The 27,330-nt window shown below is 47.1% G+C and overlaps 1 protein-coding gene and 1 pseudogene across 12 annotated transcripts in view; one reads left to right on the top strand and one right to left on the bottom strand.

Moving 5' to 3' along the window:
- LOC139264758 (uncharacterized) overlaps positions 1-27,330 on the bottom strand; it is a 680,593-nt gene that overhangs the window by 498,345 nt on the left and 154,918 nt on the right. For all 12 annotated transcript variants that reach the window (XM_070881817.1, XM_070881821.1, XM_070881822.1 and 9 more), the window contains 2 exons: positions 16,768-16,983; positions 1,359-1,532 (listed from right to left, as the gene is read on the bottom strand). In XM_070881817.1, coding sequence (XP_070737918.1) covers positions 1,359-1,532; positions 16,768-16,983 — 390 coding nt within the window. The remainder of the gene's footprint in view (positions 1-1,358; positions 1,533-16,767; positions 16,984-27,330) is intronic.
- Positions 4,880-5,058, top strand: LOC139264809 (U2 spliceosomal RNA; annotated as a pseudogene).

Raw genomic sequence — 27,330 nt, 5'->3', positions numbered from 1 at the left:
ATTTGGACTTCCAGAAGGCATTTGACAAGGTGCCACACAAAAGGTTACTGCACAACATAAAAGTTCACGGGGTTGGGGGTAATATATTAGCATGTGTAGAAGATTGGCTGACAAACAGAAAATAGAGAGTCGGGATAAATGGTTCATTCTCTGGTTGGCAATCAGTAACTAGTGGGGTGCCACAGGGATCAGTGCTGGGACCCTAACTATTTACAATCTATATTAACAACTTGGAAGAGGGGACTGAGTGTAACATAGCCAAGTTTGCTGACGATACAAAGATGGGAGGAAGGGTAATGTGTGAGGAGGTCATAAAGAGACTGCAGGAGGACCTAGACAGGCTAAGTGAGTGGGCAAGAATTTGCCAGATGGAGTATAATTTTGGAAAGTATTAGGTCATGCGCTTTGGCAGAAAAAAATCAAAGAGCAGGTTATTATTTAAATGGAGAAAGATTGCAAAGTGCTGCAATACAGCGGGAACTGGGCATGAAATACAAAAGGATAGTATGCAGGTACAGCAAGTGATCAGGAAGGCCAATGGAATCTGGACCTTTATGGCAAAGCGGATGGAGTATAAAAGTAGGGAAGTCTTGTTACAGTTATACAGGGTGTTGGTGAGGCCACACCTGGAATACTGCGTGCAGTTTTGGTTTCCATATTTACGAAAGGATATACTTGCTGTGGAGGCAGTTCAGAGAAGGTTCACTGGGTTGATCCCGGGGATAAGGGGGTTGACTTATGAGGAAAGCTTGAGTAGGTTGGGCCTCTACTCATTGAAGTTCCGAAGAATGAGAGGTGATCTTATCGAAACGTATAAGATTATGAGGGGGCTTGACACGGTAGATGCAGAGAGGATGTTTCCACTGGTGGGGGAGACTAGAACTAGAGGGCATGATCTTAGAATAAGGCATTGCCCATTTAAAACTGAGATGAGGAGAAATTTCTTCTCTCAGAGGGTTGTGAATCTGTGGGATTCGCTGCCTCAGAGAGCTGTGGAAGCTGGGACATTAATTAAATTTAAGACAGAAAGAGACAGTTTCTTAAACGATAAGGGGATAATATGCGAAGCGGGCGGGGAAGTGGAGCTGAGTCCATGATCAGATCAGCCATGATCTTACTGAATGGCGGAGCAGGCTTGAGGGACCTTATGGGCTACTCCTGCTCCTATTTCTTATGTTCTTATGTTCTTATTTGTGGCTTCTCCAACTGCAACTTCATTGTCACCTAATATTTAAAAGGGGGGAAAATATAAATACTGTACTACTCAGGATAGCTGCAAAGGTTTTATGGGAGGACAACTCAAAATAAAGCAAAAAATAAAAACTAACTTTGAAGCAGAACGGGTTACAAGGACTTACCATCAGGAGACATCCCAGAATTCATGTCTTCAGTTGCCTTCTCGTGTTCCTCACGATCAGCATTGATTTGAATTTCTTTAAAATTATCATTCAGTTTTTTTAGCATATCTTCAGGCATCCATGACTCTGCGACGTGTAGCTTATGCATCATGATCCTTTCTTCAAGTTCCTTTTCTATAAAGGACAGCAATAAAATTAATTGGTGTTTAGAAATAAAATTAATGATGTTAACTTATATTGGAACTTTAACCCATATCATTAGATCAGAAAACATACTGAACTAGTTCAAAAAGTTTTTCACTGAATTTTATTTTGTGATCATTTGGGATAGACCATTCATGGTGACAATTCAATTCCACTTATGGTATCCAGTGCCAGTGATGAAGCTAATAGAGTAAGTTCAGTGAAACTAGGCTCCAAGTGTACAGCCTTGCTAGACAAAAGTGAATTATTCGAGAATTTAAGTTATGGTTGGATTTTTCTTCAATGTCCACCTCAAAGCTGGTCTGTCTTTAATGGCTTCCAGAAGTGATGATACAAAGGTGAAGTTCAGGTTATATACCAGGCCCAGCACGAGTGTACCTATGACCCTAGGACCTCTGATGGTAGTGCCCCCTTTTTTGTTTGTCAGACCTTATGTACATACATTACATCATTCCCCCCCACCCCCACCCCCCTAATTCTTGGCACAAGTCCATATTACAAGTTTGGATGGTCTGGAGCCCTTCGCTCCCTGGTTGACCATCTCAGTACAATCCCAGTGCTTTCCGGGTTTCTCATGACTTGGGGCTGGGCATTGACCACAGTAGCTTCTTCTGATCGCTGGACATGAGTTGGTTGGTCGTCTAAGCTCGCGGTGACTTCTTCCAACTGTTCCGGTTCGTCAGTGTGTCTTAGCTTGATTTGATCAATGTGTTTCCTGCACATTTGCCCATTCTTGAGCTTAACCATATACACTCGGTTACCCTCCTTATCCGTAACATTGCCCGGGAGCCACTTGGGCCTTTCAGCATGGTTAAGTGCATCCACTGGGTCATTTACAGATATGTCGTGTGACACTGCGGCGCGGTCGTGATACCACTGCTGGAGTTGGCGTCGGGTTTCGACATGATCGTTAATCTCAGGATGGACTAGAGAGAGCCTGGTTTTGAGGCCTCTCTTCATCAATAGTTCCGCAGGGGGGACCCCGGTGAGTGTGTTTGGCCTTATCCTGTAACTGAGCAGTATGCGTGTCTGCAAGGAACCATGAGTTACGCGTTTCAGGCTCTGCTTGATGGTTTGAACTGCCCACTCCGCTTGTCCATTGGACGCAGGTTTGAACGGGGCTAACCTCACGTGTTTTATGCCATTGCATTTCATGAGCTCTTGAAACTCCAGGCCCGTGAAACACGTCTGTTGTTGCTGACATCAATGTCTGGCAGACCATGTGTGGCAAACATGGCTCTCAGGTTCTCAATGGTGGTAGTGGAAGTGCTGGATGACATGATCACACATTCTATCCATTTGGAGTGTGCATCCACCACCACAAAATACATTTTACCGAGGGAGGGGCCCGCAAAGTCGATGTGGATTCTAGACCGCGGTTTGGATGGCCATGATCACAGACTGAGCGGAGCTTCTTTTGGGGCATTGCTTAACTGCATGCAAGTGCTGCACTGATGCATGCAAGACTCTAAGTCCGAGTCAATGGCAGGCCACCAAACATGGGACCTGGCGATGGCCTTCATCATGACAATACCGGGATTATACTATGTAACTCCCGTACAAATCTCACTCTGCCTTTTTTAGGCATTACAACACAATTAACCCACAGTAAACAGTCGGACTGGATGGAAAGCTCACCTTTGCGACAGCTGTACGGTTTGGTTTCATCACCCATTTCCTTGGGGATAGGTGACCAGTCCCCGTTGAGAACACAACGGTTTACAACCGATAGGGTCGGATCCTGGCTGGTCCAGGTCTTAACTTGTTGAGCAGTGACAGGCGACCCTTCACTCTCAAAGGCATCCATGACCGTGAGCAGTTCTGCGGGCATTGGCATTTCCACCTCTGGTGTGGGCAACGGTAACCAGCTTAATGCATCAGCGCAGTTGTCGGTGCCTGGTCTATGGCGAATGACATAATCATAGGCAGATAATGTCAGCACCCACCTCTGGATGCGGGACGACGCGTTTGTATTGATACCTTTATGTTCCGAGAACAATGATATAAGTGGCTTGTGATCAGTTTCCAGCTCGAAGCGAAACCCAAACAGGTACTGGTGCATTTTCTTTACCCCATAAATACATGATAAAGCCTCTTTTTCGACCATGCCGTAGGCTCTTTCCGCCTTTGACAGGCCATGACGCAGCCGACCCCATCACAGGTCAAAACTAGACACTTGCATGGGTCATTCAGTATCAGTAGCTTGTGGGAACACAACAGATTTCTAGCCTTCTCAAAGGCTCTGTCTTGAAGTTCACCCCACACCCAGTCATCTCCTTTCCTGAGCAGCTTGTGCAGCTTGTGGGGAGGGGTTAAACTAATATGGCAGGAGGATGGGAACCTATGCAGGGAGACAGAGGGAAGTAAAATGGGGGCAGAAGCAAAAGATAGAAAGGAGAAAAGTAACAGTGGAGGGCAGAGAAACCCAAGGCAAAAATCAAAAAAAGGGCCACATTACAGCTAAAGGGACAAAGAGTGTTAAAACGTGTGTTAAAAAGACAAGCCTGAAGTCTCTGTGTCTCAATGCAAGGAATATTCATAATAAGGAGGACAAATTAACTGAGCAGGCAACTATTAACGATTATGATATAATTGGGATTACGGAGACATGACTCCAGGGTGACCAAGGCTGGGAACTCAACATCCAGGGGTGTTCTACATTCAGGAAGGATAGACAGAAAGGAAAAAGAGGTGGGTTAGTGTTACTGGTTAAAGAGGAAATTAACGCAATAGTAAGGAAGGACATTAGCTTGGATGATATGGAATCTGTATGGGTAGACCTGCGGAATACCAAAGGGCAGAAAACACAAGTGGGAATTGTGTACAGACCACCAAACAGTAGTAGTTGGGGATGGCATCAAAAAAGAAATTAGAGATGCGTGCAATAAAGGTAAGCAGTTATCATGGGCGATTTTAATCTACATATAGATTGGGCTAACCAAACTGGTAACAATACGGTGGAGGAGGATTTCCTGGAGTGTATTAGGGATGGTTTTCAAGACCAATATGTCGAGGAACCAACTAGAGAGCTGGCCATCCTGGACTGGGTTTTGTGTAATGAGAGAGGACTAATTAGCAATATTGTTGTGCGAGACCCCTTGGGGAAGAGTGACCATAATATGGAAGAATTCTTTATTAAGATGGAGAGTGACAGAATTAATTCAGAGACTAGGGTCCTGAACTTAAGGAAAGATCACTTCGATGGTATGAGACGTGAATTGGCTAGGATAGACTGGCAAATTATACTTAAAGGGTTGACGGTGGATAGGCAATGGCAGACATTTATAGATCACGTGGATGAACTTCAACAATTGGACATCCCTGTCTGGAGTAAAAATAGAAAAGTGTAGTATCTGTTCTTATCAGTTTAATATCCCCTATCTGGGGACCAAATATTAAATTGATTTTTGAAACAGGGAGATGGAACAGGGGCTTGCTCCGTCCACTCCACGCACCGACCTGGTATTGCAGTGTTTCCAGGAACGGTGCAGCTTCCCCTCTCGGCCTTTTGGCTAAGATCAAATGTAGTAGCGCAAAGTGATCTTTGGCGCTGGAGTTGATCTGACATGAATGAACAAAAAAAAAATAGAAAGATAGGAACATAGAAAATAGGTGCAGGAGTAGGCCATTCGCCTCTTCGAGCCTTTCAATAAGATCATGGCTGATCATTCACCTCAGTACCCCTTTCCTGCTTTCTCTCCACTTGATCCCTTTAGCCGTAAGGGCCACATCTAACTCCCTCTTGAATATATCCAATGAACTGGCATTAACAACTCTCTAAGGTAGGGAATTCCACAGGTTAACAACTCTCTGAGTGAAGAAGTTTCTCCTCATCTCCGTCCTAAATGGCCTACCCCTTATCCTTAGACTGACCCCTGGTTCTGGACTTCCCCAACATCGGGAACATTCTTCCTGCATCTAACCTGTCCAGTCCTGTCAGAATTTTATGTTTCTATGAGATCCCGTCTCGTCCTTCTAAACTCCAGTGAATACAGGCTCAGTCGATCTAGTCTCTCCTCATATGTTCGTCCTGCCATCCCGGGAATCAGTCTGGTGAATCTTCGCTGCACTCCTTCAATAGCAAGAACGTCCTTCTTCAGATTAGCAGACCAAAACTGAACACAATATTCCAGGTGTGGCCTCACCAAGGCCCTGTACAACTGCAGTAAGACCTCCCTGCTCCTATACTCTAGCTATGAAGGACAATATGCCATTTGCCTTCTTCACCACCTGCTGTACCTGCTTGCCAACTTCCAATGACTGATGTACCTAACACCCAGGTCTCGTTGCACCTCCCCTTTTCCTAATCTGCCGCCATTCAGATAATATTCTGCCTTCGTGTTTTTGCCCCCAAAATGGATAACCTCACATTTATGCACATTATACTGCATCTGCCATGCATTTGCCCACTCACCTAACCTGTCCAAGTCACACTGCAGCTCACACCGCCACCCAGTTTAGTGTCATCTGCAAACTTGGAGATATTACTCTCAATTCCTTCACCTAAATCATTAATGTATATTGTTAATAGCTGGGGTCCCAGCACTGACCCCTGCGGCACCCCACTAGTCACTGCCTGCCATTCTGAAAAGGACCATTTATTCCGACTCTCTGCTTCCTGTATGCCAACCAGTTCTCTATCCACGTCAATACATTACTCCCAATACCATGTGCTTTAATTTTGAACACTCATCTCTTGTGTGGAACCTTGTCAAAAACCTTTTGAAAGTCCAAATACACCACATCCACTGGTTCTCCCTTGACAACTCTACGAGTTACATCCTCAAAAAATTCTAGAAGATTTGTCAAGCATGATTTCCCTTTCATAAATCCATGCTGACTTGGACCGATCCTGTCACTGCTTTCCAAATACTCTGCTATTTCATCTTTAATAATTGATTTCAACATTTTCCCCACCATCGATGTCAGGCTAACCGGTCTATAATTCCCTGTTTTCTCTCCCTCCTTTTTTAAAAAGTGGTGTTACATTAGCTACCCTCCAGTCCATAGGAACTGATCCAGAGTTAATAGAATGTTGGAAACTGATCACCAATGTATCCACTATTTCTAGGGCCACTTCCTTAAGTACTCTGGGATGCAGCCTATCAGCCTTCAATCCCATTAATTTCCCCAACACAATTTCCTGACTAATAAGGATTCCCTTCAGTTCCTCCTTCTCGCTACACCCTCGGACCCCTAATATTTCCGGAAGGTTATTTGTATCTTCCTTAGTGAAGACAGAACCAAAGTATTTGTTCAATTGGTCAGCCATTTCTTTGTTCCCCTTTATAAATTCACCTGATTCTGACTGTAAGGGACCCAAGTTTGTCTTCACTAATCTTTTTCTCTTCACTTATCTATAGAAGCTTTTGCAGTCAGTTTTTATGTTCCCTGCAAGCTTCCTTTCGTACTCTATTTACCCCCCTCCTAATTAAATCCTTTGTCCTCCTCTGCTGAATTCTAAATTTCTTCCAGTCAGGTTTGCTGCTTTTTGGCCAATTTATATGCCTCTTCCTTTAACACTATCCCTAATTTCCCTTGTTAGCAACGGTTGAGCCACTTCCCCCTGGAGTGTATTAGGGATGGTTTTCTGGACCAATATGTCAAGGAAGCAACTAGAGGACTGGTCATCCTAGACTGGGCGATGTGTAATGAGGAAGGACTAATTAGTAATATTGTTGTGCGAAGCCTCTTGGGAAAGAGTGACCATAATATGGTAAAATTCTTTATTAAGATGGAGAGTGACACAGTTAATTCAGAGACTCGGGCCCTGAACTTAAGAAAAGGTAACTTCGATGGTATGAGACGTGAATTGGCTAGAATAGACTGGCGAATGATACTTAAAGGGTTGACGGTGGATAGGCAATGGCAAACATTAAAAGATCACATGGATAAACTTCAACAATTGTACATCCCTGTCTGGAGTAAAAATAAAACGGGGAAGGTGGCTCAACCGTAAGCCATTTAGGACCGAGATGCGGAGAAACTTCTTCACTCAGAGAGTTCTCTACCACAGAAAGTTGCTGAGGCTAAGTCGTTAGCTATATTCAAAAGGGAGTTAGATGTGCTCTTTACGGCTAAAGGGATCAAGGGGTATGGAGAGAAAGCAGGAAAGGGGTACTGAGGTGAATGATCAGCCATGATCTTATTGAATGGTGGTGCAGGCTCGAAGGGCCGAATGGCCTACTCCTGCACCTATTTTCTATGTTTCTATGTGACTAAAAGCTCTAATACTGTGCTCAATTTGGGTAAGAAGCTACTGAAGTAGTTGAGAAGACCCAGGAATGAACGCAGCTCCGTCACATTCTGGGGCCTGGGCGCATTTTTGATGGCCTCTGTTTTTGCGTCTGTAGGCCTGCTTCCGTCTGCAGCAATCTTTCGTCCAAGGAATTCGACCTCTGGTGCCATGAAAACTCACTTCGAATGTTTCAGCCTGAGTCCCACTTTGTCCAGACGACGCAGAACCTCTTCCAGATTGTGCAGGTGTTCAGCGGTGTCACGACCTGTGACTAGGATGTTGTCTTGGAATACCACGGTCCTGGGGACGGATTTCAATCGGCTCTCCATGTTTCTCTGAAATATAGGTGCTGCCAAATGAATGCTAAAAGGGCACCTTTTGTAAATAAACAGTCCTTTGCGCATGTTGATGCACGTAAGTTTCTTTGATGATTTAACCAGTTCCTGTGACATGTAGGCTGACATTAGATCCACTTTGGTGAACGATTTTCCTCTGGCTAGCGTTGCAAATGGGTCATCAGATTTCAGTAGCAGGTACTGATCTTGTTTCGAAACTCGGTTGATCGTGATCTTGTAGTCGCCACAAATCCTGACCGTCCCGTCACTCTTTAACTCCGGAACAATGGGACTGGCCCATTCATTAAATTCGACTGGTGAGATCACCCCTTCGCATTGTAGTCTGTTCATTTCGAGCTTGACCTTTGCTCTCATCATGTGCGGGACCGTCCTGGCTTTGTGATGGATGGGCCTTGTGTCTGGGCCTCGGTGAATCTGCACCTTGGCTCCCTTGAAGCTGCCAATTCCCGGTTCAAACAGTGAGGGAAATTTACTCAGCTCTTGAGCACACAAATCATCATCCGCTGATGACAAAGCTTTGATATTGTACCATTTCCATTTTATTTTCTCGAGCCAAATAACAATGGGCCTTTGCCCGGGATAATCCATAACGGTAGATCATGAACCGCTCCCTCGTATGACACACTTACTGCTGCACTACCGATCACTGGTATGAGCTCTTTGGTGTAGGTATGCAACTTCACATTTATCGGACTCAGTTTGGGTCTCTCTGCCTTGGTCTCTCACAGCTTTTCGAAAATCCTCTGGCTCATTATCGATTGACTCGCACCCGTGTCTAATTCCATGGATACCGGCACGGCGTTTAATTTTACCTCCATCATTATCGCTTGGCTCTTTGTTAGGAACGTACGTATGCTATACACTTCCTCCTTGGAGCTCTCAAATGCCTCGGGCTGCATCGCCAGATCCACGCTGAATTGATCATCATCCACGTGGTGTGTCGCAGCTCGCCTGCTCCGCTGTGGACACGTCTGCTGAAGATGCCCCGTCTTCGCACACCCTCTGCATACATACTGCCTGAAGCGGCACTGATGGGGTTGGTGATTGCCCCCGCAATGCCAACACGTTGAGCTCGGATTTGCGCCCGATGGCGAACTTTGAGCGGCACCTGGTCTTGCATATGCAGTCGAGTAGGCCCTCGATGGCGAACTTTGAGCGGCTCCTGGTCTTGCATATGCAGTCAAGTAGGCCCTCGATGGCGAACTTTGAGCGGCTCCTGGTCTTGCATATGCCATCGAGTAGGCCCTCGATGGCGAACTTTGAGCGGCTCCTGGTCTTGCAGATGCAGTCGAGTAGGCCCTGCCATGTGCAGCTCTGCTGGCCTTCGATACAATTTTGTACACAGTACTTGCTATGGAGTTCCTGTTTTGTCTCGATATCTGTTTCGTGCTTTTCTGCGTGGACATGCAAGCCTGGGCGATGGTGATGACCTTGCTGAGGTCCGGCGTCTCCGCAGCCAGCAGCTTACTTAAGATCGCCTCGTGGTTGACCCCGATCACGAAAAAGTCAAGCAGCATGTCTTCCAACGCAGGCCCAAATTTTCAAGGTCCTGCAAGACGTCTCAGGTCGGCAACAAATCTTTAATGGCTTCCAAAAGTGAAGATACAAAGGTGAAGTTCAGGTTATATACTGGGCCCAGCACGAGTGTACCTATAACCCTAGGACCTCCGCTTATGTACATACATTACACCTACCACGTTATTTTTATTCATTCATGGGATGTGGGCATTGCTGGCTAAGACAATATTTATCGCCCATCCCTACTTCCTGGCCTTCTGGATGAATGTGTGTATAGAAGCGATATCTGGATATGAGGATTCCTTCTGTGGTTTTAAGGTGTTCCCGAACTAGAGCACACAGTCCTTTGTAATCCTTTTCTGTAGGAAGAGTGGGTGAGAGCAGATTCTTGATGAGTGCATAGATCGTGGGGCCAGACGTAAGAAGAACTGCCCTGCGCTTCTCTGCATCCTCGTCCTTGTTTAGGTCGTTTGCCATGAAATAGGTCAAGACGATCCGTGAAATCTCCCAATCCTCTCCCTCATTGACTCTCTCGAGAATTCCAACAGTACTTGATGGTGTTGTACTCACCATACTTTTGCGTGTGTTCGTATTTGCCTCGTCGCCAGTTGTAGTGTATGAAATGATACAATGAACTCTGTACTGTGAGCCAGTGATTAGGTGTAACCTGGTCAGTCTTTAATGGCTTCCAGAAGTGAAGATACGAAGGTGAAGTTCAGGTTATATACTGGGCCCAGCACGAGTGTACCTATAACCCTAGGACCTCCGGCGGTAGTGGCCCCCTGGTGGTGGGCAGACCTTATGTACATACATTACACCTACCACTTTATTTTTATTCATTCATGGGATGTGGGCATTGCTGGCTAAGACAATATTTATCGCCCATCCCTAAATGCCCTTGAGAAGGTGGTGGTGAGTTGCTTTCTTGAACCATCACAGTCCGTGTGGTGAAGGTACTCTCACAGTGCTGTTAAGTAGGGAGTTCCAGGATTTTAAACCAGTGGCGATGAAGGAATGACAAAATATTTCTAAGTCAGGATGGTGTGTGACTTGGGAAGGGAACTTGGAGGTGATGGTTTTCCAATGCACTTACTGTCCTCGTCCTTCTAGGTGATAAGAGTTCGCGGGTTTGGGAGGTGCTGTCGAAGAAGCCTTGGAGAGTTGTTGCAGTGCATCTTGTAGATGGTACACACTGCAGCCACGGTGCGCCGGTGGTGGAGGGAGTGAATGTTTAAGGTGGTGGATGGGGTACCAATCAAGCGGGCTGCTTTGTCTTGGATGGTGTCAAGCATTTTGACTGTTATCAGGTGGGACTCATCCAGGCAAGTGGAGAGTATTCCATCACACTCCTGACTTGTGCGTTGTAGATGGTGGGAAAGCTCTAGGGAGTCAGGAGGTGAATCAATCGCTGCAGAATACCCAGGGGACGAAATTGCCCTGCGTCCCATTTGGCGACGGTAACCTTCCGGGCCCGGGATTTTACCGCCCGGTCTGGAAGTCCTGCCCCTGGTGTACAATTGGGCTTTGCACCCTCAAACGTAGCGGAGCACTGTCTCAGGTGCCCTGCCTCATTGGAGGGGCGCTCTCGGGGCGTCAGCACCGTGCTTAGTTTGGCGTCGTATTGGAGGTCAGCGGAGACGCGCTCGACCGAGCCAGCGGCCCAGCACCCAAAAGGAACTGCCGGACTGCATGATGGCGGCCCGGTCGAGGCGAGGCCCGCCATTGTCGAACCGTCTAAAGAGTCGGCCAACAAAATAAAATGGAAGCCCGGGGCACAAACAGCCTCCCCTTTAAGGGCGCCCATGGCGGATGGCAGGGCCCGCGAATTAACCCCCCGGTCCACAAAAGGGGTCAGCTGTTGCTCGCTGGCCCAGGGTCGTGTAGTCACTGTTGTAATTTGTGGCTTGGTGCTACCAGCAAACTTCCCTCAAAATCTCTGGGGCAATTTCATCCGAGGCCCCACCATAACCCACCCCCAGCTCCGGAGACAAAAAAGAGGAAATTTCGGCCCCCCAGCCTCAGACCTGCTCTTGTCCCCACAATATTTATGTGGCTGGCTCAGTTAAGTTTCTGGTTAATGGTGATCCCCAAGATGTTGACGGTGGGAGATTTGAATAGTAATGATGTTGAATGTCAGATGGTGGTGGTTAAACTCTCTCTTGTTGGAGTTGGTCATTGCCTGGCACTTCTGTGGTGCGAATGTTAATTGCCACTTATTAGCCCAAGCTTGAATGTAGTCCAGGTCTCGGTGCATGTGAGCACGAATTGCTTTATTATCTGAGGAGTTGCGAATGGTACTGAGCTATCTCTTAGGCCGTCCCTCGAATCAAGGATGTCTTGCTTCCACACCAAAAAGGGATGTGTTCAATGAGTTCACAGGTTTTTCAATGAAGGACCTAATGTTCCAGGTACCGAACTGCATATTGAAGGGTGGAAGATGCCTGTGCGTGGATTTTTTAAACGTGTGGTGGCCATTGCACACCAGCCACCACATGGGCTTGACAGAGCTAGGTCTTGGTCCAGTGGCAAGGGTTAACCAAGACTGGAGACAAGCTCTATCGCAGTGTGGTCTGGCCCATGCTGCTCCTGGGCCCAAGCCTCTTCTGGGCCCCAAACTCACGCCTCTCCTGGGCCCTGATCACATCCAAAGCTGTAATGAGGTCTAGAACCGAGTGGTTCTGGCGGAACCCAAACCGAGCATCGGTGACAAGCTTATTGGTGAGTAAGCGCCACTTGATAGCACTGTACCCGACACTTTCCATCACTTTGCTGATGATTGAGAGTAGACTGGTGGGGCGGTAATTGGCCGGTTTGTATTTATCCTGCTTTTTACAAACAGAACATACCTGGGTAGATGCCAGTGTGGTAGCTGTACTGGAACAGTTTGACTAGAGGCATGGCTAGTCTTTAGCACTACTGCAAGCTGTTGTCGAGGCTCATAGCCTTTGCTGTGATCAGTGCGCTCAGCCATTTCTTGATATCACGTGGAGTGAATCAAATTGGCTGAAGATTGGCTTCTGTGCTGGTAGGTACCTCAGGAGCGAGCTGAGATGGCTCATCCACTCGGCACTTAAAACTGATGATTGAGAGGTCAACACTTGAGCTTTGTCTTTGTACTTTTGAGCTTCCCCATCATTGGGGATGGTAAATTTAAAAAACGTGCAATGCAGATTTGCCGCGGGTTTTGCAGCTCAATGTTCTAGCTGATGCCCTCTCTATAGCTCGCACAGCTGAACACACAGGAAAGACCCCCCCATCAGCACAATGTAAAGGGATGATCAACTACTTACAGGTTAGTTGCTGGTTTAAATCTTTTGACTGTTGCTACAATTCTACAGATTTTTGGTACTTTGCACAGTTGTTTCAAGAGTCTAAAGGGAGTGGTGTGGAGAGCACTGAAATACCTTTCGGTGAATTTAAAGATTCTGCACAAAGCAGTCGCTCCTAGGCATGGGCCTTTCCCTTGGAATAGATCATGACCGGTAGAATGAGCAGAGTCCACTCAGAGCAGGACAAGCTGCTCGAAGAGGGAGGAGGAGGAGGAGGTGGAGAAGGGCTCTCCCCAGGGGGCCATATCCCCAGGGTGATCCGGGAGCAATTCTCCTCCCTGAACCTCTGCGAGAAACAATGTTTCTCAGTTCACCAAAGAGCTCCTCATTGAAATCTGTCAACTGCTGCACACACAACTGCAACCTTAAAACAGGGCAAGGACCGCTTTGCCAGTGGCTGTGAAGGTGACCACAGCGATGAAATGTTATACTTCTGGCTCCTTCCAGGCTGAAGCTGGAGATATTAGCAACAGATGTAGTTTGCTGTCCATTATTGCTTGAGAAAGGTCACAGAGGTTCACTATTCAAAGAAAGCAAACTACATTTCACTTTCAGCAAGTGGAGCGTGCGTGAGGATTTGCTGGGATTGCAGGCTTCCCCATGGTGCAGGGTATCATTAACTGCACGCACATTGCTTTGCGGGCGGCACATGTCAATTCTGCCATGTACCGAAATCAAAAGGGATTCCAGTCCATCAACGTTCAGATGGTGTGTGGCCATAGGCAGCGAATCATGCAGGTCAACACCTGGTGTTCTGCAGCAGTCCGCTGTACCAGCTGAATTTCAGCCACCACGGCAAACCAGAGTGGCTACTGAGCGACAAGGGATATCCGTTGGCGACATGGATCATGACACCGGTCCACAACCCACGCACACGTGCACAACATGCATAAATGAGAGTCAAGCTGCGACAAGAAATGTGATAGAGCAGACCATTGGCTATGTGAAGCAACTATCCCACTGCCTGGATCGCTCCAGAGGAGCCCTGCAGTACTCGGCTGAGCAGATCTCAAGATTTGCGGTGGTATGCTGCACAAGATTGCCATCATGAGGGGGACAGCCCTTGCCACCAGCTAGGCAAGAATCTGAGGAGCAGGAGCATGAGGAGGAGGAGGAGGAGGAAATGGAGGAGGCGCAAGATGACGGAGGCGGCAACACAGACAACCCCTTTCTGCCTGGGTTGTACATGAAGAACTAATTTGTGTGTGGTACCAGTAACCGCAATCCAATTCCCCATTCACCAACAGTCCCACACTCATTGCCGTCCCTCTGTCACTGACCACCACATCGTTATATGGCCACAATGCAAAAATAAAAGCCACCACAAAATAAACATTGCAAACCAAATTTTTAAATGAAATCATGCCATATTGTTTACAAATGTACACTAATCACCCATGTACATTCCCTTAGTGCCTGTCTTCCATGTGCCTTTGCATGATTTGTTTTCACCAAGTGGGGGGAGGGAGGGGGGGCGGGAGAATGCTACCAGCTCTTGCGTCGCTCCCCCACTAGTAGCGTCCTCGGCCGCCACGCCTCCGCCGATGATATTATCGCCGTGCGCGGTGACCACTTTCCACCCCGCAGCGGAAATTGTCTGGCGATCGGTGAGGCTGCCACAGGTTATGCCCGCACCAGCCTCGTGGGTCACGAACCAGGCCAACCACCACTCCCGGGGCGGAAGTTAAAAGGGAGGTGCGCTGTGCCGCAGGGCACCATTTTTTTTCTCCGGCCGACCCACCTGTCGGCCTGTGCTCCAGCGATGTCGCGTGGTCAAGGTTGCAATCATGCTGCCCAGTACTCCATCTGTGTGCCAGGCTGTGGCCACGGCACCACGCATCCTTGGTAGCCCAGTGAAGGCTAGCAAAGGGCCTACAGAGTTGGCAACGGCTCTCCTCTTTAACGGAAGGGGAGGGGCATTGAAACGTGTCAGCGCAACACGGAGAAGGCGTGTAGTATTGGCGAGTACGCCCGTGTAGCTCCTCAGACACTGTCCTAACAGGAAGTGGAGTGTGCAACATTTTTCGCTCCACTTCCTTTGAGGGTGGGGGTAACCTGAATTTCATGGCCAGGGCGGGACTTCCGCAACAGGCACAGGAAGTCACGCACCGACTCGGTTACCGTCCCCAAACAGGGTGTATCCCAATTTTGCCCCCAGAGTGTCCAACAGAGATTACTGGGCCATGATCAGGAAAGGACTTGCCAATTATCTTCACCTCCCCAGCAAAGGGTGCTGTGACCAACTGTAGCTCTCCCTCTGGTTATGTGACAAACCATTTTATTCCCTCGACAGAATGAAGGAATGTGATCTAAAGGCATTCTCAGAGGTGCATGGAATTTCTTTGGGCAGACAGTTTTCTTCAAGATTGCCAAAGTGGAGATCCTGTTTTGTTAAAAAATGCAAACAATAACAGTTGAACATTACCCGAAGTAGTAGATTATGGAAATGATCCAAAGTTATCCTCGCTGACTGAAAGAGGGCCATGATTGGATGACTCTGGATTAATCAGAATCAAAGCATCCAACAAGCTGCTAACAATACTGAATATACTCCAATCGCCACTTTACAATTCTATTTTTTGACAATATTTTTAATTAACTAAATGCCCCACAAGAAGTGAATAATAGATTGCATTTCAGAGAAGGTGTTATTCAACCTAACTACTAATATATAGCTAGTTTCCCACACATGGGAGATAATTTATGGCGATAGTGTAAAATGGGTGGTATGAGATCAGCCGTCAGTTATACAGCTCTACCAATTTTCTCTTACACTGACTTCAGTCAAAATTAAAATCAGGCCAAGTGTTTAACAGGTAGCTGACACGAGAGTGCCTGTGTTACACCATCGTCCACCATTACAATGATCCTAACAGCATTCAATCTTGGAACCTTGAGGGTACAGATAAAACCAAGCAATTGTAAGGTATATGCACTTCTGCCCCACAGTCCAGGATGTAAAAGGAGAAGACCTGATTTAGAATTTTCAGCTGTGTTCAATAAAAAAACGATTTTATTCCGATACTAATGCGGAGGCAGGAGGGTGAAGAACTGGGGAAAGCTGGAGACAGTAACAGCAGGCATGCATTTAAATAAATCAGTGCAGATGCCCACCTGACAGACAGTCAGATTAACTGGCTGGCCGGCAGGCAGGAACAACAATCAATGGCAGGAACAGTCACCAGCAGTCAGTTCAGGGGATGGCTGGTGGCTGCAGTCGGGGGCAGGAAGCACAAGAGATCAGGGATGCAATCGCGTTGGTTGGGTGCTTGAGAGGTCAGTGACAGGATCGGGATTGGGAGGCCGAAGGTTTTCCTGTAAGACCTGGGGGAGCATTACTGCTCCTTCTGGCCTATAAGGAGCTTAGAAACAGGCAAAGTTTTAAAACTCACCTGGCCCTCTCCCGCCCTGTTACTGTAGCCGGGCAGCAGGCAGCAGGGGAACACCCCCCCTGTGGTGAGGTTAAAAATAAATTGTGGCGCCGATGACATCATTGGGCCATGAATTTTGCGTATAGGCCCCATCAGCTTTTAGCGGGAGCCTCTTACAGGGCCTGGGGTTGGCTTGCTCGATACCTATATTATAACCCCCCTTCTCCACCCTCTGACTCTACCCTGCCCATCGGGTTAAAATCGAGCCATTTAGTTCTGAGTGCTTTACTGGACTGTACCGCTCAGGTGCCTTCAAGCTTTCTATGATTGAAAAGCACAATTCAAACATTGAAGCAAACTACAAACTAATCCAAAGAAAGTGCAATCTCAAACCTTCATCAGATATTGCAATAGCAGAAACTGAGGTCTCTAATTTCACCAACTCATACTCGCGGATAATTTGGTCACGAAGAACAAAGATGTCTTCGTCAAGGCTGCTAAGTGCTTCACAAGGTATCCAGCGTAGTGCTATTTCAAGTTGCCTAATATTCAGGCGCTGGAGGTCTGATGCTAGTCTTCGCATGATGGGTGCATCCACAGCTTTCTTTTCTGTAAAAAGAAATAGGACTTAATAAGATTTACTCTAAGTGAGAATGTTAACTGCTAACATGGGGCATGATCAGGAAGTTACACGATATGTTATGCCAATTTGAATGCTCATTTTGCCGATGTTAATTTAGAAAACATAGAAAACATAGCAATTTACAGCGCAGAGGGAGGCCATTTTGGTCCATCATGTCCACGCAGGCCGACAAAGAGCCGCACGGCCCTCGGTCAGCAGCCCTGAAGGTTACATATAAACCTATGAACAATGACGGAAAGGCAAAGAGCACCCAGCCCAACCAGTCCGCCTCACACAACTGTGACACCCCTTATACTGAAACATTCTACACTCCACCCCAACCGGAGCCATGTGATCTTCTGGGAGAGGCAAAAACCAGATAAAAACCCAGGCCAATTTAGGGAAAAGAAAATCTGGGAAGATTCCTCTCCGACCCATCCAGACGATCGAAACTAGTCCAGGAGATCACCCTGGCCGTATTCGATTCCCTGCAGTACTTACCATTATATCTGCGCCGCCCAACAAAAGGTCATCCAGTCTAATCCCAATTACCAGCTCCAGGTCCGTAACCCTGCAGGTTACAGCCCATCCAACCATCTCCTAAAAGTGGTGAGGGTTTCTGCATCCACCACTCTTCCAGGCAGCGAGTTCCAGATCCCCACAACCCTCAGCGTAAAGAAGCCTCCCCTCAAATCCCCTCTAAACCTTCCACCAGCCACCTTAAAACTATACCCCCTCGTAATAGACCCCTCCACCAATGGAAATAGACCCTTACTATCCACTATGCCCAGGCCCCTCAATATTTTGTACACCTCAATAAGGTCTCCTCTCAACCTCCTCTGTTCCAATGAGAACAAACCCAGCCTATCCAATCTATCCTCATAACTAAGATTCTCCATTCCAGGCAGCATCCTAGTAAATCTCCTTTGCACTCTCTCTAGTGCAATCACGTCCTTCCTATAATATGGCAACCAGAACTGCACGCAGTACTCCAGTTATGGCCTAACCAAAGTATTATACATTTTAAGTATAACCTCCCTGCTCTTACATTCTATGCCTCGGCCAATAAAGGCAAGCATTCCGTATGACTTCTTAACCACCTTTTCCAACTGGCCTGCTACTTTCAGGGAACTGTGGACAAGCAGTCCAAGGTCCCTTTGTTCATCTACATTATTACGTGGCCTACCGCTTAATGTGTATACCCTTTCCTTATTAGCCCTCCCAAAGTGCATCATCTCACACTTCTCTGAATTAAATTCCATTTGCCACTGCTCTGCCCACCTGACCAGTAGATTGATATCCTCCTGCAGCCCATGACTTTCCTCTTCATTATCAACCACACAGGCAATTTTAGTGTCGTCTACAAACTTCTTAATCATACTCCCTATATTCAAATCTAAATCATTGATATAGCACAAAAAGCAAGGGACTCAGTACTGAGCCCTGCGGAAACATCCTTCCAGTCACAAAAACATCCATCAACCTTTACCCTTTGCTTCCTACCTCCAAGCCATTGTTGGATCCAACTTGCCACTTTGCCCTGGATCACATGGGCTTCAACCTTCATGACCAGTCTACGATGTGGGACCTTATCAAAAGCTTTGCTAAAGTCCATATACACTACATCGTATGCACTACCCTCATCAACCCTCTTGGTTACTGTTATGTATGTATGTAAACCTCACCAATATGTAAGACTTGCCACGGGGGGGCACACCTGTTGGAGACCTAAGGGTCACCTGTGCACCTTGGGGCAAGCAGGTATAAAAGGTGATTCACCATACTGTTTCTCCACTCTGGAGTCTGATTAAAGAGACCAAGGTCACAACAGTTTGAGCTTACAATACAGCCTGGTGGATTTATTCTGAACACAACAAATAGGTGATGAATATCGGATCACGAACTTTCACACGGTAATGGCTGCTGTTGGTACTCTTGAGAGATTTGTTGAGGGTGATAATTGGGAAGCTTTCATTGAGCGCCTCGCCAGTACTTTGTGGCCAACGAACTGGACAAGGCTGAGACAGCGATCAAGCGCAGGGCGATTCTCCTCACCGTATGTGGGTCTTTGATATATGGCCTCCTCAAAAATCCGGTCAAACCAACGGACAAGACTTACGCAGAGCTGTGTACCGTGGTTCGGGAACACCTCAAGCCGAAGGAGAGCATTTTAATGGCCAGGTATCGCTTTTACACGCACCATTGCTCCGAGGGTCAGAACGTTGCGAGTTTTGTCACTGACCTAAGACACCTTGTGGGGCAGTGCGAATTTGCAGGATCTTTAGGGGAAATGTTGCGGGACTTTTTTGTGCTTGAAATCGGCCACGAGGTCATTCTTCGCAAACTGCTGTCTGCCGAATCCCTAAATCTGAGTAAGGCCATCACAATAGCCCAAACCTTCATATCCATGAGCGATAACACGAAACAGATATCTTCACAGAATCAAAGCTCACCGGCAAGTACTGGCCATAAAATAATGTTTTCAGCAGGCAGACTGTACAGGGCAGGGCCCATGCGACAGCAGAGGCCAGACCTATGCCTGGAGTGACTCAGATTCTGCCGCGGAGCATGAATGCGTATCCATTAACACCATGTTGGCGCTGCAGGGGCAGTCATAGAGCCCATCAATGTTGATTCAAGCACTATGTGCGCAAGGGCTGTGGAACAATGGGGCACCTCCAGTGAATGCGCAAACGACCTCTGAGTCACCACGTGGATGAGTCAGCAGAGGACGACCGATCCAGCGCGGATCACACTGAATGAGCAGGAGAGGCAACTCAACCTGAGGATGAAGATCAGTATCATAGGCAGTCCCTCGGAGTCTAGGAAGACTTGCTTCCACACTTAGCATGAGTTCTTAGATGGCTGTACAGTTCAATATGAGAACCACAGTCTCTGTCACAGGTGGGACAGATAGTCATTGAGGGAATGGGTGGGCAGGGAGCCTGGTTTGCCGCACACTCCTTCCGCCGCCTGCGCTTGATTTCTGCATGATCTCGGCGACGATACTCGAGGAGCTCAGCGCCCTCCCAGATGCACTTCCTCCACTTAGGGCGGTCAATGGCCAGGGACTCTCAGGTGTCAGTGGGGATGTCGCACTTTATCAGGGAGGCCTTGAGGGTGTCCTTGTAACATTTCTTCTGCCCGCCTTTGGCTCGTTTGCCATGACGGGTTCCAAATAGAGCGCTTGCTTTGAGAGTCTCGCGTCTGGCATGTAAACTATGTTGCCTGCCCAGCAGAGCTGATCAAGTGTGGTCAGTGCTTCAATGCTGGGGATGTTGGCCTGGTCGAGGACGCTAATGTTTGTGCGTCTGTCCTCCCAGGGGATTTGCAGGATCTTGCGGAGACATCGTTGGTGGTATTTCTCCAGTGACTTGAGATGTCTACTGTACATGGTCCACGTCTCTGAGCCATACAGGAGGGCGGGTATTACCATAGCCCTGTAGACCATGAGCTTGGTGACAGTCTTGAGGGATTGGTCTTCAAACACTCTTTTCCTCTGGCGGCCGAAGACTGCACCGGCACACTGGAGGCGGTGTTGGATCTCGTCATCAATGCCTGCTCTTGTTGATAGGAGGCTCCCGAGATAGGGGAAGTGGTCCACGGTGTCCAGGGCCACGCTGTGGATCTTGATGTCTGGGGGGCAGTGCTGTGTGGTGAGGACAGGCTGGTGGAGGACCTTTGTCTTACTAATGTTTAGCGTAATGTTTAGGCTTTCATACGCCTTGGTAAATACGTCGACTATGTCCTGGAATTCAGCCACTGTATGTGCACTGACGCAGGCGTCGTCCACGTTCTGTAGCTCGATGACAGAGGTTGGAGTGGTCTTGGACCTGGCCTGGAGACGGCGAAGGTTGAACAGTTTCCCACTGATTCTGTAGTTCAGCTCCATTCCAGCGGGGAGCTTATTAACTGTGAGGTGGAGCATGGCAGCGAGGAAGATTGAGAAGAGGGTTGGGGCGATGAAGCAATATGAGATACACACCTTCACCACCAAAAGCCCTCCGATAATGTTAAAAGTTAAACTTAACAGCACTCCAGAATTGGACACGGGGCGCGTCAATCAGTAATGAGCCAGAAGGCATTTGAGAGGCTGTGGGGCGACAGAGCACAACGATCCAAGCTGATCCCGATTCAGGCACAGCTGCGCACCTACACCAAGGAACTGGTACCAGTTATTGGTAGTGTGGACATAAGAATATCCCATGAGGGAGCGGTGCACGATTTATCACTGTGGATTGTTTCAGGTAATGGGCCAACGCTGCTTGGTAGAAGGTGGATGGGGAAGATTCGATGGAACTGGGAAGACCCCTGCGTACCTTCTTCGGCGAACGACGTCTCCCTTGCTCAAATGCTGAGCAAAGCCCCACCTTCGGCTGAACCAGGCATCGAAGTGCAGATCCCCGAGGCACAGGCCGCTCATCACAACCACGAGGAGGTGAAGATCAACCGAGCAGAGGTACAGGTGTGGTACCCACCACCCAAAGCCGACGACCTCATCGCGACGATGGAAGAGGCTCCACGTCGACCAGGCAGAGTGGGACTCCGGCCGAAACGATCCGACTGCGTCTTCCCGATGTCAGAGGCAAAATCCCTGGGGAGGAAGATCGCGGCAGTCGGCATCATGGACACAGACGAGAGTGCGTCCAGACCACGGGACGAGAGTGCGTCCAGACCACAGGATGTTGCCGCAACGAAACAGAGGCATGTGTTGCCCAGCAAGGAAGATGACTGGGTTTGGGGCAAAGATGAAGAGGCGGCCGCTGAGAGGGCCAGGAACCCACTACATTCCAATAAGTTGTTTGCACTGTGTAACCCATGTGAGCGTTCTTTCGCGGCCAATGATGTACTATCATATGGGGTCGGGGGTACGTTACAACAAGCCAAAGTAGCGGGCAAACACCAACCGGTCGTATATGTATCTGACAAAGTACTTGTAGCAAGTCATGTGTTATCACACGTGGACGGGCGTGTTGTGCAGCAAGCCGAAGTAGCGGGTGAGCCCCGACCGGTTGTACATGTATCCAATAAGTTAACCAAGGCAGTAGCCTGGGTTCACGGGACAAAAGTGACGTACCAAAGAGGGTCCCAATGTGTGCTTGAGTCAGACAAGCTGCCCGTCCCACAGTTTTGGGAGAGCAGAGGCACCACTATCGATGCATTGTTTCGAGAATGTCTAACACTGGGGATTTCGTGAACAGCATTTGGGGTTTTAGTGAACAGAGTTTGTGGTTTTAGTGAACAGCATTTGGGGTTTTATCGAACAGTGTTTCGGGTTTTATCGAACAGTGTTCGGGATTTCAGTGAACAGCGTTTGGGGTTTTAGTGTACATCGTTTGGGTTTATAGTGAACAACGATTGGGGTTTTAGTGAACAGCGTTTGGGGTTTTATTGAACAGTGTTTGTGGTTTTATCGAACAGTGTTTGGGGTTTTAGTGAACAGAGTTTGGGTTTTAGTGAACAGTGTTTGGGGCTTTAGTGAACAGTGTTTGCGGTTTTATCGAACACTGTTTGGGGTTTTAGTGAACAGAGTTTGGGGTTTTAGTGAACAGTGTTTGCGGTTTTATCGAACACTGTTTGGGGTTTTAGTGAACAGAGTTTGGGGTTTTAGTGAACAGAGTTTGTGGTTTTAGTGCACTGTAACATGATCCGCCACGAGCCTGGCACTGAGAACGGTGCTAATGCCCTCAGTTGGCTACTGTTGCCCACCACCGGGGTGGAAACGGCACAGCCTGCAGACCTACTCATTGTCATGTGCTAGAAAGCGAGGGGTCAACAGTAACGGCCCCCCAGTTTAGGACCTGGACCAGCCAGCATCCCACGTTACCACCAGCCAACGGCGAACCGCTAGACAGGATGTTGCAGCTTATCTGTCGTAAAGGCGAAATGCTCATCCCATCAGATTGCCCCCAATGGGGCAACCCTGCAATGTTGCAAAGAAAGGCCACACACGGTCAGTGGTCCGGGGCCTGCATGCCATGGCCCAGGATCGACGGGGACCATGCGGCCTCCCGCCACTACTGAAAGTCTCAAGGCCATATCGGCCATCCTGGGCTTGCCAGACCTTAGGGTCAGCGACAATAGTCCAGAGCTGGCAGCCCAAATCATAAAGCCAAGCACCACACGTGTCACGGTAGACTCCCGACAGACTCGGGTGCTACGCAGTCACCAGGCAGAATCACTCAGAACCGAGCCTTCCGTATACTATCAGCAGAGAATGTACCATGAGCGCAAGGCTCCTCTATGCGACATCAGAATAAATGATGTAGACCATGTTCAGGGCCCCAGATGGGCCGCTCGCGTTGTGTTATCTAAAGAGGGGAATGGAGTGTGTGATGAAAATGGAGTGTTTGTTGTGAAACCATGTACTGGGCAAACGCAGAAAGGATTTGGACCAGACCAAACTGCGAACTACAGATAACCAGGAACCACTGTGAAAGGACCTGGCCCCCAGTGACCCACCAACACAATCGACCTCGCCGTCAACCACAAGGATGAACCCACCACATCAGGCCTTCAACCCAGGCGATCGACCCGGGGACGCAGGGCGCCAGATCGCCTCAACTTGCAAATAACTTGTACATAAGACTTTGGGGGGGGGGGCAGTGATGTTATGTATGAATGTAAATCTCACCATTATGTAAAACTTGCCATTAGGGGGCACATCTGTGGGAGACCTAAGGGTCACCTGTGCACCCTGGGGCAAGCAGGTATAAAAGGTGATTCACCATACTGCGTCTCCACTCTGGAGTCTAAATAAAGAGACCAAGGTCACAACAGTTTGAGCTTATAATGCAGCCTGGTGGATTTATTCTGAACGCAACAGTTACCTCCTCAAAAAATTCAATCAGGTTAGTCAAACACAATCTTCCCTTAACAAATCCGTGCTGACTGTCCCTTATTAATCCTTGCCTTTCCAAATGTAGATTTATCCTATCTTTCAGGATTTTTTCCAATAATTTTCACATCACTGAGGTTAGGCTGACAGGCCTGTAATTACTCGGCCTATCCCTTTCTCCCTTCTTAATCAAGGGTACTACATTAGCAGTCCTCCAATCCTCCGGCACCATGCCCAAATCCAAAGAGGACTGGAAAATGATGGTCAAGGCCTCTATTATTTCCTCTTTTACTTCGCTCAACAGCCTGGGATGCATTTCATCCGGGCCTGGGGACTTATCTACTTTCAAAGCTGCTAAACCCCTTAATACTTCCCCTCTCACTATATTTATTTCATCTAGAATATCACACTCCTCCTCGATAGCAGTATCTGCATTGCCCCTTTCCTTTGTGAAAATAGATGCAAAGTATTCGTTAAGAACCCTATCAACATCTACCGCCTCCAGACAAAAATTACCCTCATGGTCTCTAATAGGCCCTACCCTTTCTTTAGTTACCCTCTCACTCTTAATATATTTATAGAACATCTTAGGGTTTTCCTTAATTTTACTAGCCAAGAATTTCTCGTGCTCTCTCTTAGCATTTCTAATATCCTTTTTAATTTTGCCTCTTAACTTTCTATATTCCTCTAAAGATTCTATAGTATTTAGCCGTTGGTATATGACATAAGCTTCCCTTTTTTTCTTTATTCTCCCCTATAAGTCCCTAGACATCAGGGAGCTCTGGAATTATTATTCCCAGCCTTCCGGTTCTCCTCCTTGAATGCCTCCCACTGTTCCGACACTGATTTACCCACAAGTAGCTGTTTCCAGTCCACTGAGGCCAAATCACTCCTTAACTTAGCAAAATTAGCTTTTCCCCAATTTGGAACTTTTATTCCAGGCCTATCCTTGTCCTTATCCATAACCAACTTGAATCTGACTGAATTATGATCACTGGCACCCAAGTGCTCTCCCACTAATACCCTTCAACCTGCCCCTGCCCCCTCTGGTGTTGGGCTTGCTACATACTGAATAAAAAAGTTCTCTTGAATGTATTTCAAGAATTCCGCACCCTCTATACCTTCACACTATATTTACACCTAAATTTACACCTAAATTTCCTGTCAATCTCATTAGCAGAAGATAGAAAACAGCGTAAACAATCGTGGCTCAAGGAAAGCACTGAACTCAAACTACATATTCCTTCTTCAGATTTGAAAGTCAAATTTTCGAACCATCATTCACGCACATTAGGCACAGGATGTTTCAGAATATGCAATTGTGGAAGCCTTTCAATTTTTAATGTGACTACTATGGATGTCATGTATTCAAAGAAACAGAAAATGCAGTGGAGGTCTCAGTGAGGATAATAATTTTTTACTTGCTTAAAAAATCGCCATAAAACTCTAGAAAAATGACTGCTTCCTGCTGCAAGTAAAATATTGGGCATGGATTTACACCATTTTAAACCAACATATTTGTGGGAAATTCACGAGTAGGTCTCTTTAGCCATTATAATGAGCCAAGATAATTAGAACATAAGAACATAAGAAATAGGAACAGGAGTAGGCCATACGGCCCCTCGAGCCTGCTCCACCATTAAATAAGATCATGGCTGATCTGATCATGGACTCAGCTCCACTTCCCCGCCCGCTCTCCATAACCCCTTATCCCCTTATCGCTCAGGAACTGTCTATTTCTGTTATAAATGTATTCAATGTCCCAGCTTCCACAGCTCTCTGAGGCAGCGAATTCCACAGATTTACAACCCTCTGAGAGAAGAAATTCCTCCTCATCTCTGTTTTAATGGGTGGCCCCTTATTCTAAGATCATGCCCCCTAGTTCTAGTCTCCCCCATCAGTGGAAATATTCTCTCTGCATCCAACTTGTCAAGCCCCCTCATAATCTTATACGTTTCGATAAGATCACCTCTCATTCTTCTGAACTCCAATGATTAGAGGCCCAACCTACTCAACCTTTCCTCATAAGTCAACTCCCTCATCTCCGGAATCAACCTAGTGAACCTTCTCTGAACTGCCTCCAAAGTAAGTATATCCTTTCGTAAATATGGAAACCAAAACTGCACGCAGTGTTCCAGGTGTGGCCTCACCAATACCTTGTATAGCTGTAGCAAAACTTCCCTGCTTTTATACTCCATCCCCTTTGCCATAAAGGCCAAGATATCATTGGCCTTCCTGATCACTTGCTGTACCTGCATACTATCCTTTTGTGTTTTCATGAACAAGTACCCCCAGGTCCCGCTGTGCTGTGAAACTTTGCAATTTTGCTCCCTTTAAATAATAACTTGCTCTTTGATTTTTTTCTGCCAAAGTGCATGACCTCACACTTTCCAACATTATACTCCATCTGCCAAATTTTTGCCCACTCACTTAGCCTGCCCATGTCCTCACACATTGCTTTTTCTCCCAACTTTGTATTGTCAACAAACTTGGCTACGTTATACTTAGTCCCTTCTTCCAAGTCGTTAATATAGATTGTAAATAGTTGGGGTCCCAACACTGATCCCTGCAGCACCCCAACCAGAGAATGAACCATTTATCCCAACTCTCTGTTTTCTGTTAGTTAGCCAATCCTCTATCCATGCTGATATATTACCCCCAATCCCGTGAACTTTTATCTTGTGCAGTAACCTTTTATGTGGCATCTTGTCAAATGCCTTTTGGAAGTTCAAATACACCACATCCACTGGTTCCCCTTTATCCACCCTGTTCATTACATCCTCAAAGAACTTCAACAAATTTGTCAAACATGACTTCTCCTTCATAAATCCACGCTGACTCTGCCTGACCGAATTTTGCTTATCCAAATGTCCTGCTACTGCTTCTTTAATAATGGACTCCAACATTTTCCCAACCAGAGATGTTAGGCTAACTGGTCTATAGTTTCCTGCTTTTTGTCTGCCTCCTTTTTTAAATAGGTGCAGAGAGCAATAGACAGGTGTAAAAATCGAGAAAATTCAGGTGCAGTGTAATCATGTGCGTAACACACTTGCTTCCGAGTTTCCTCGAACTTTTCTATCATGTATTTACATTAAGACCTAATTACATGTATCTCTGGGTACAAACATATAGGTATGAGCTCAAAATGTAATAATATAAAACTTGATAATTGTGCCAAGGGAAAGCCTCACTCTGGCCACTATTATAACAAAATTATAAAAGTATTCTAGAATCTAACTAGAAAACATCTGCTGCTTTGTTTACAATGGCACCAACGCATAGCAACTAAAGGAAATTGGGGTTTCTGCTGAACTTCCACCAAAGTTACAGCAGTGGAGTCGGAGATGCTCTGAAAGAAAGGAAACTCTGAAGAAATTTCTGTCATAAGTGTTTATATCAAAAAGAAGCAAAGGGCGTTACAGCAATTAGCGTAAATGCGTAGGTTCTAGGCACAAAGAAAGCACAGTTTACCAGAAAAGTACTTGCAAAGTTAACG

This window comes from Pristiophorus japonicus, chromosome 5 (assembly GCF_044704955.1).
Source record: "Pristiophorus japonicus isolate sPriJap1 chromosome 5, sPriJap1.hap1, whole genome shotgun sequence".
Classification (NCBI taxonomy): Eukaryota; Metazoa; Chordata; class Chondrichthyes; family Pristiophoridae; genus Pristiophorus; species Pristiophorus japonicus.
This window is presented reverse-complemented; position numbering and strand designations above follow the sequence as displayed.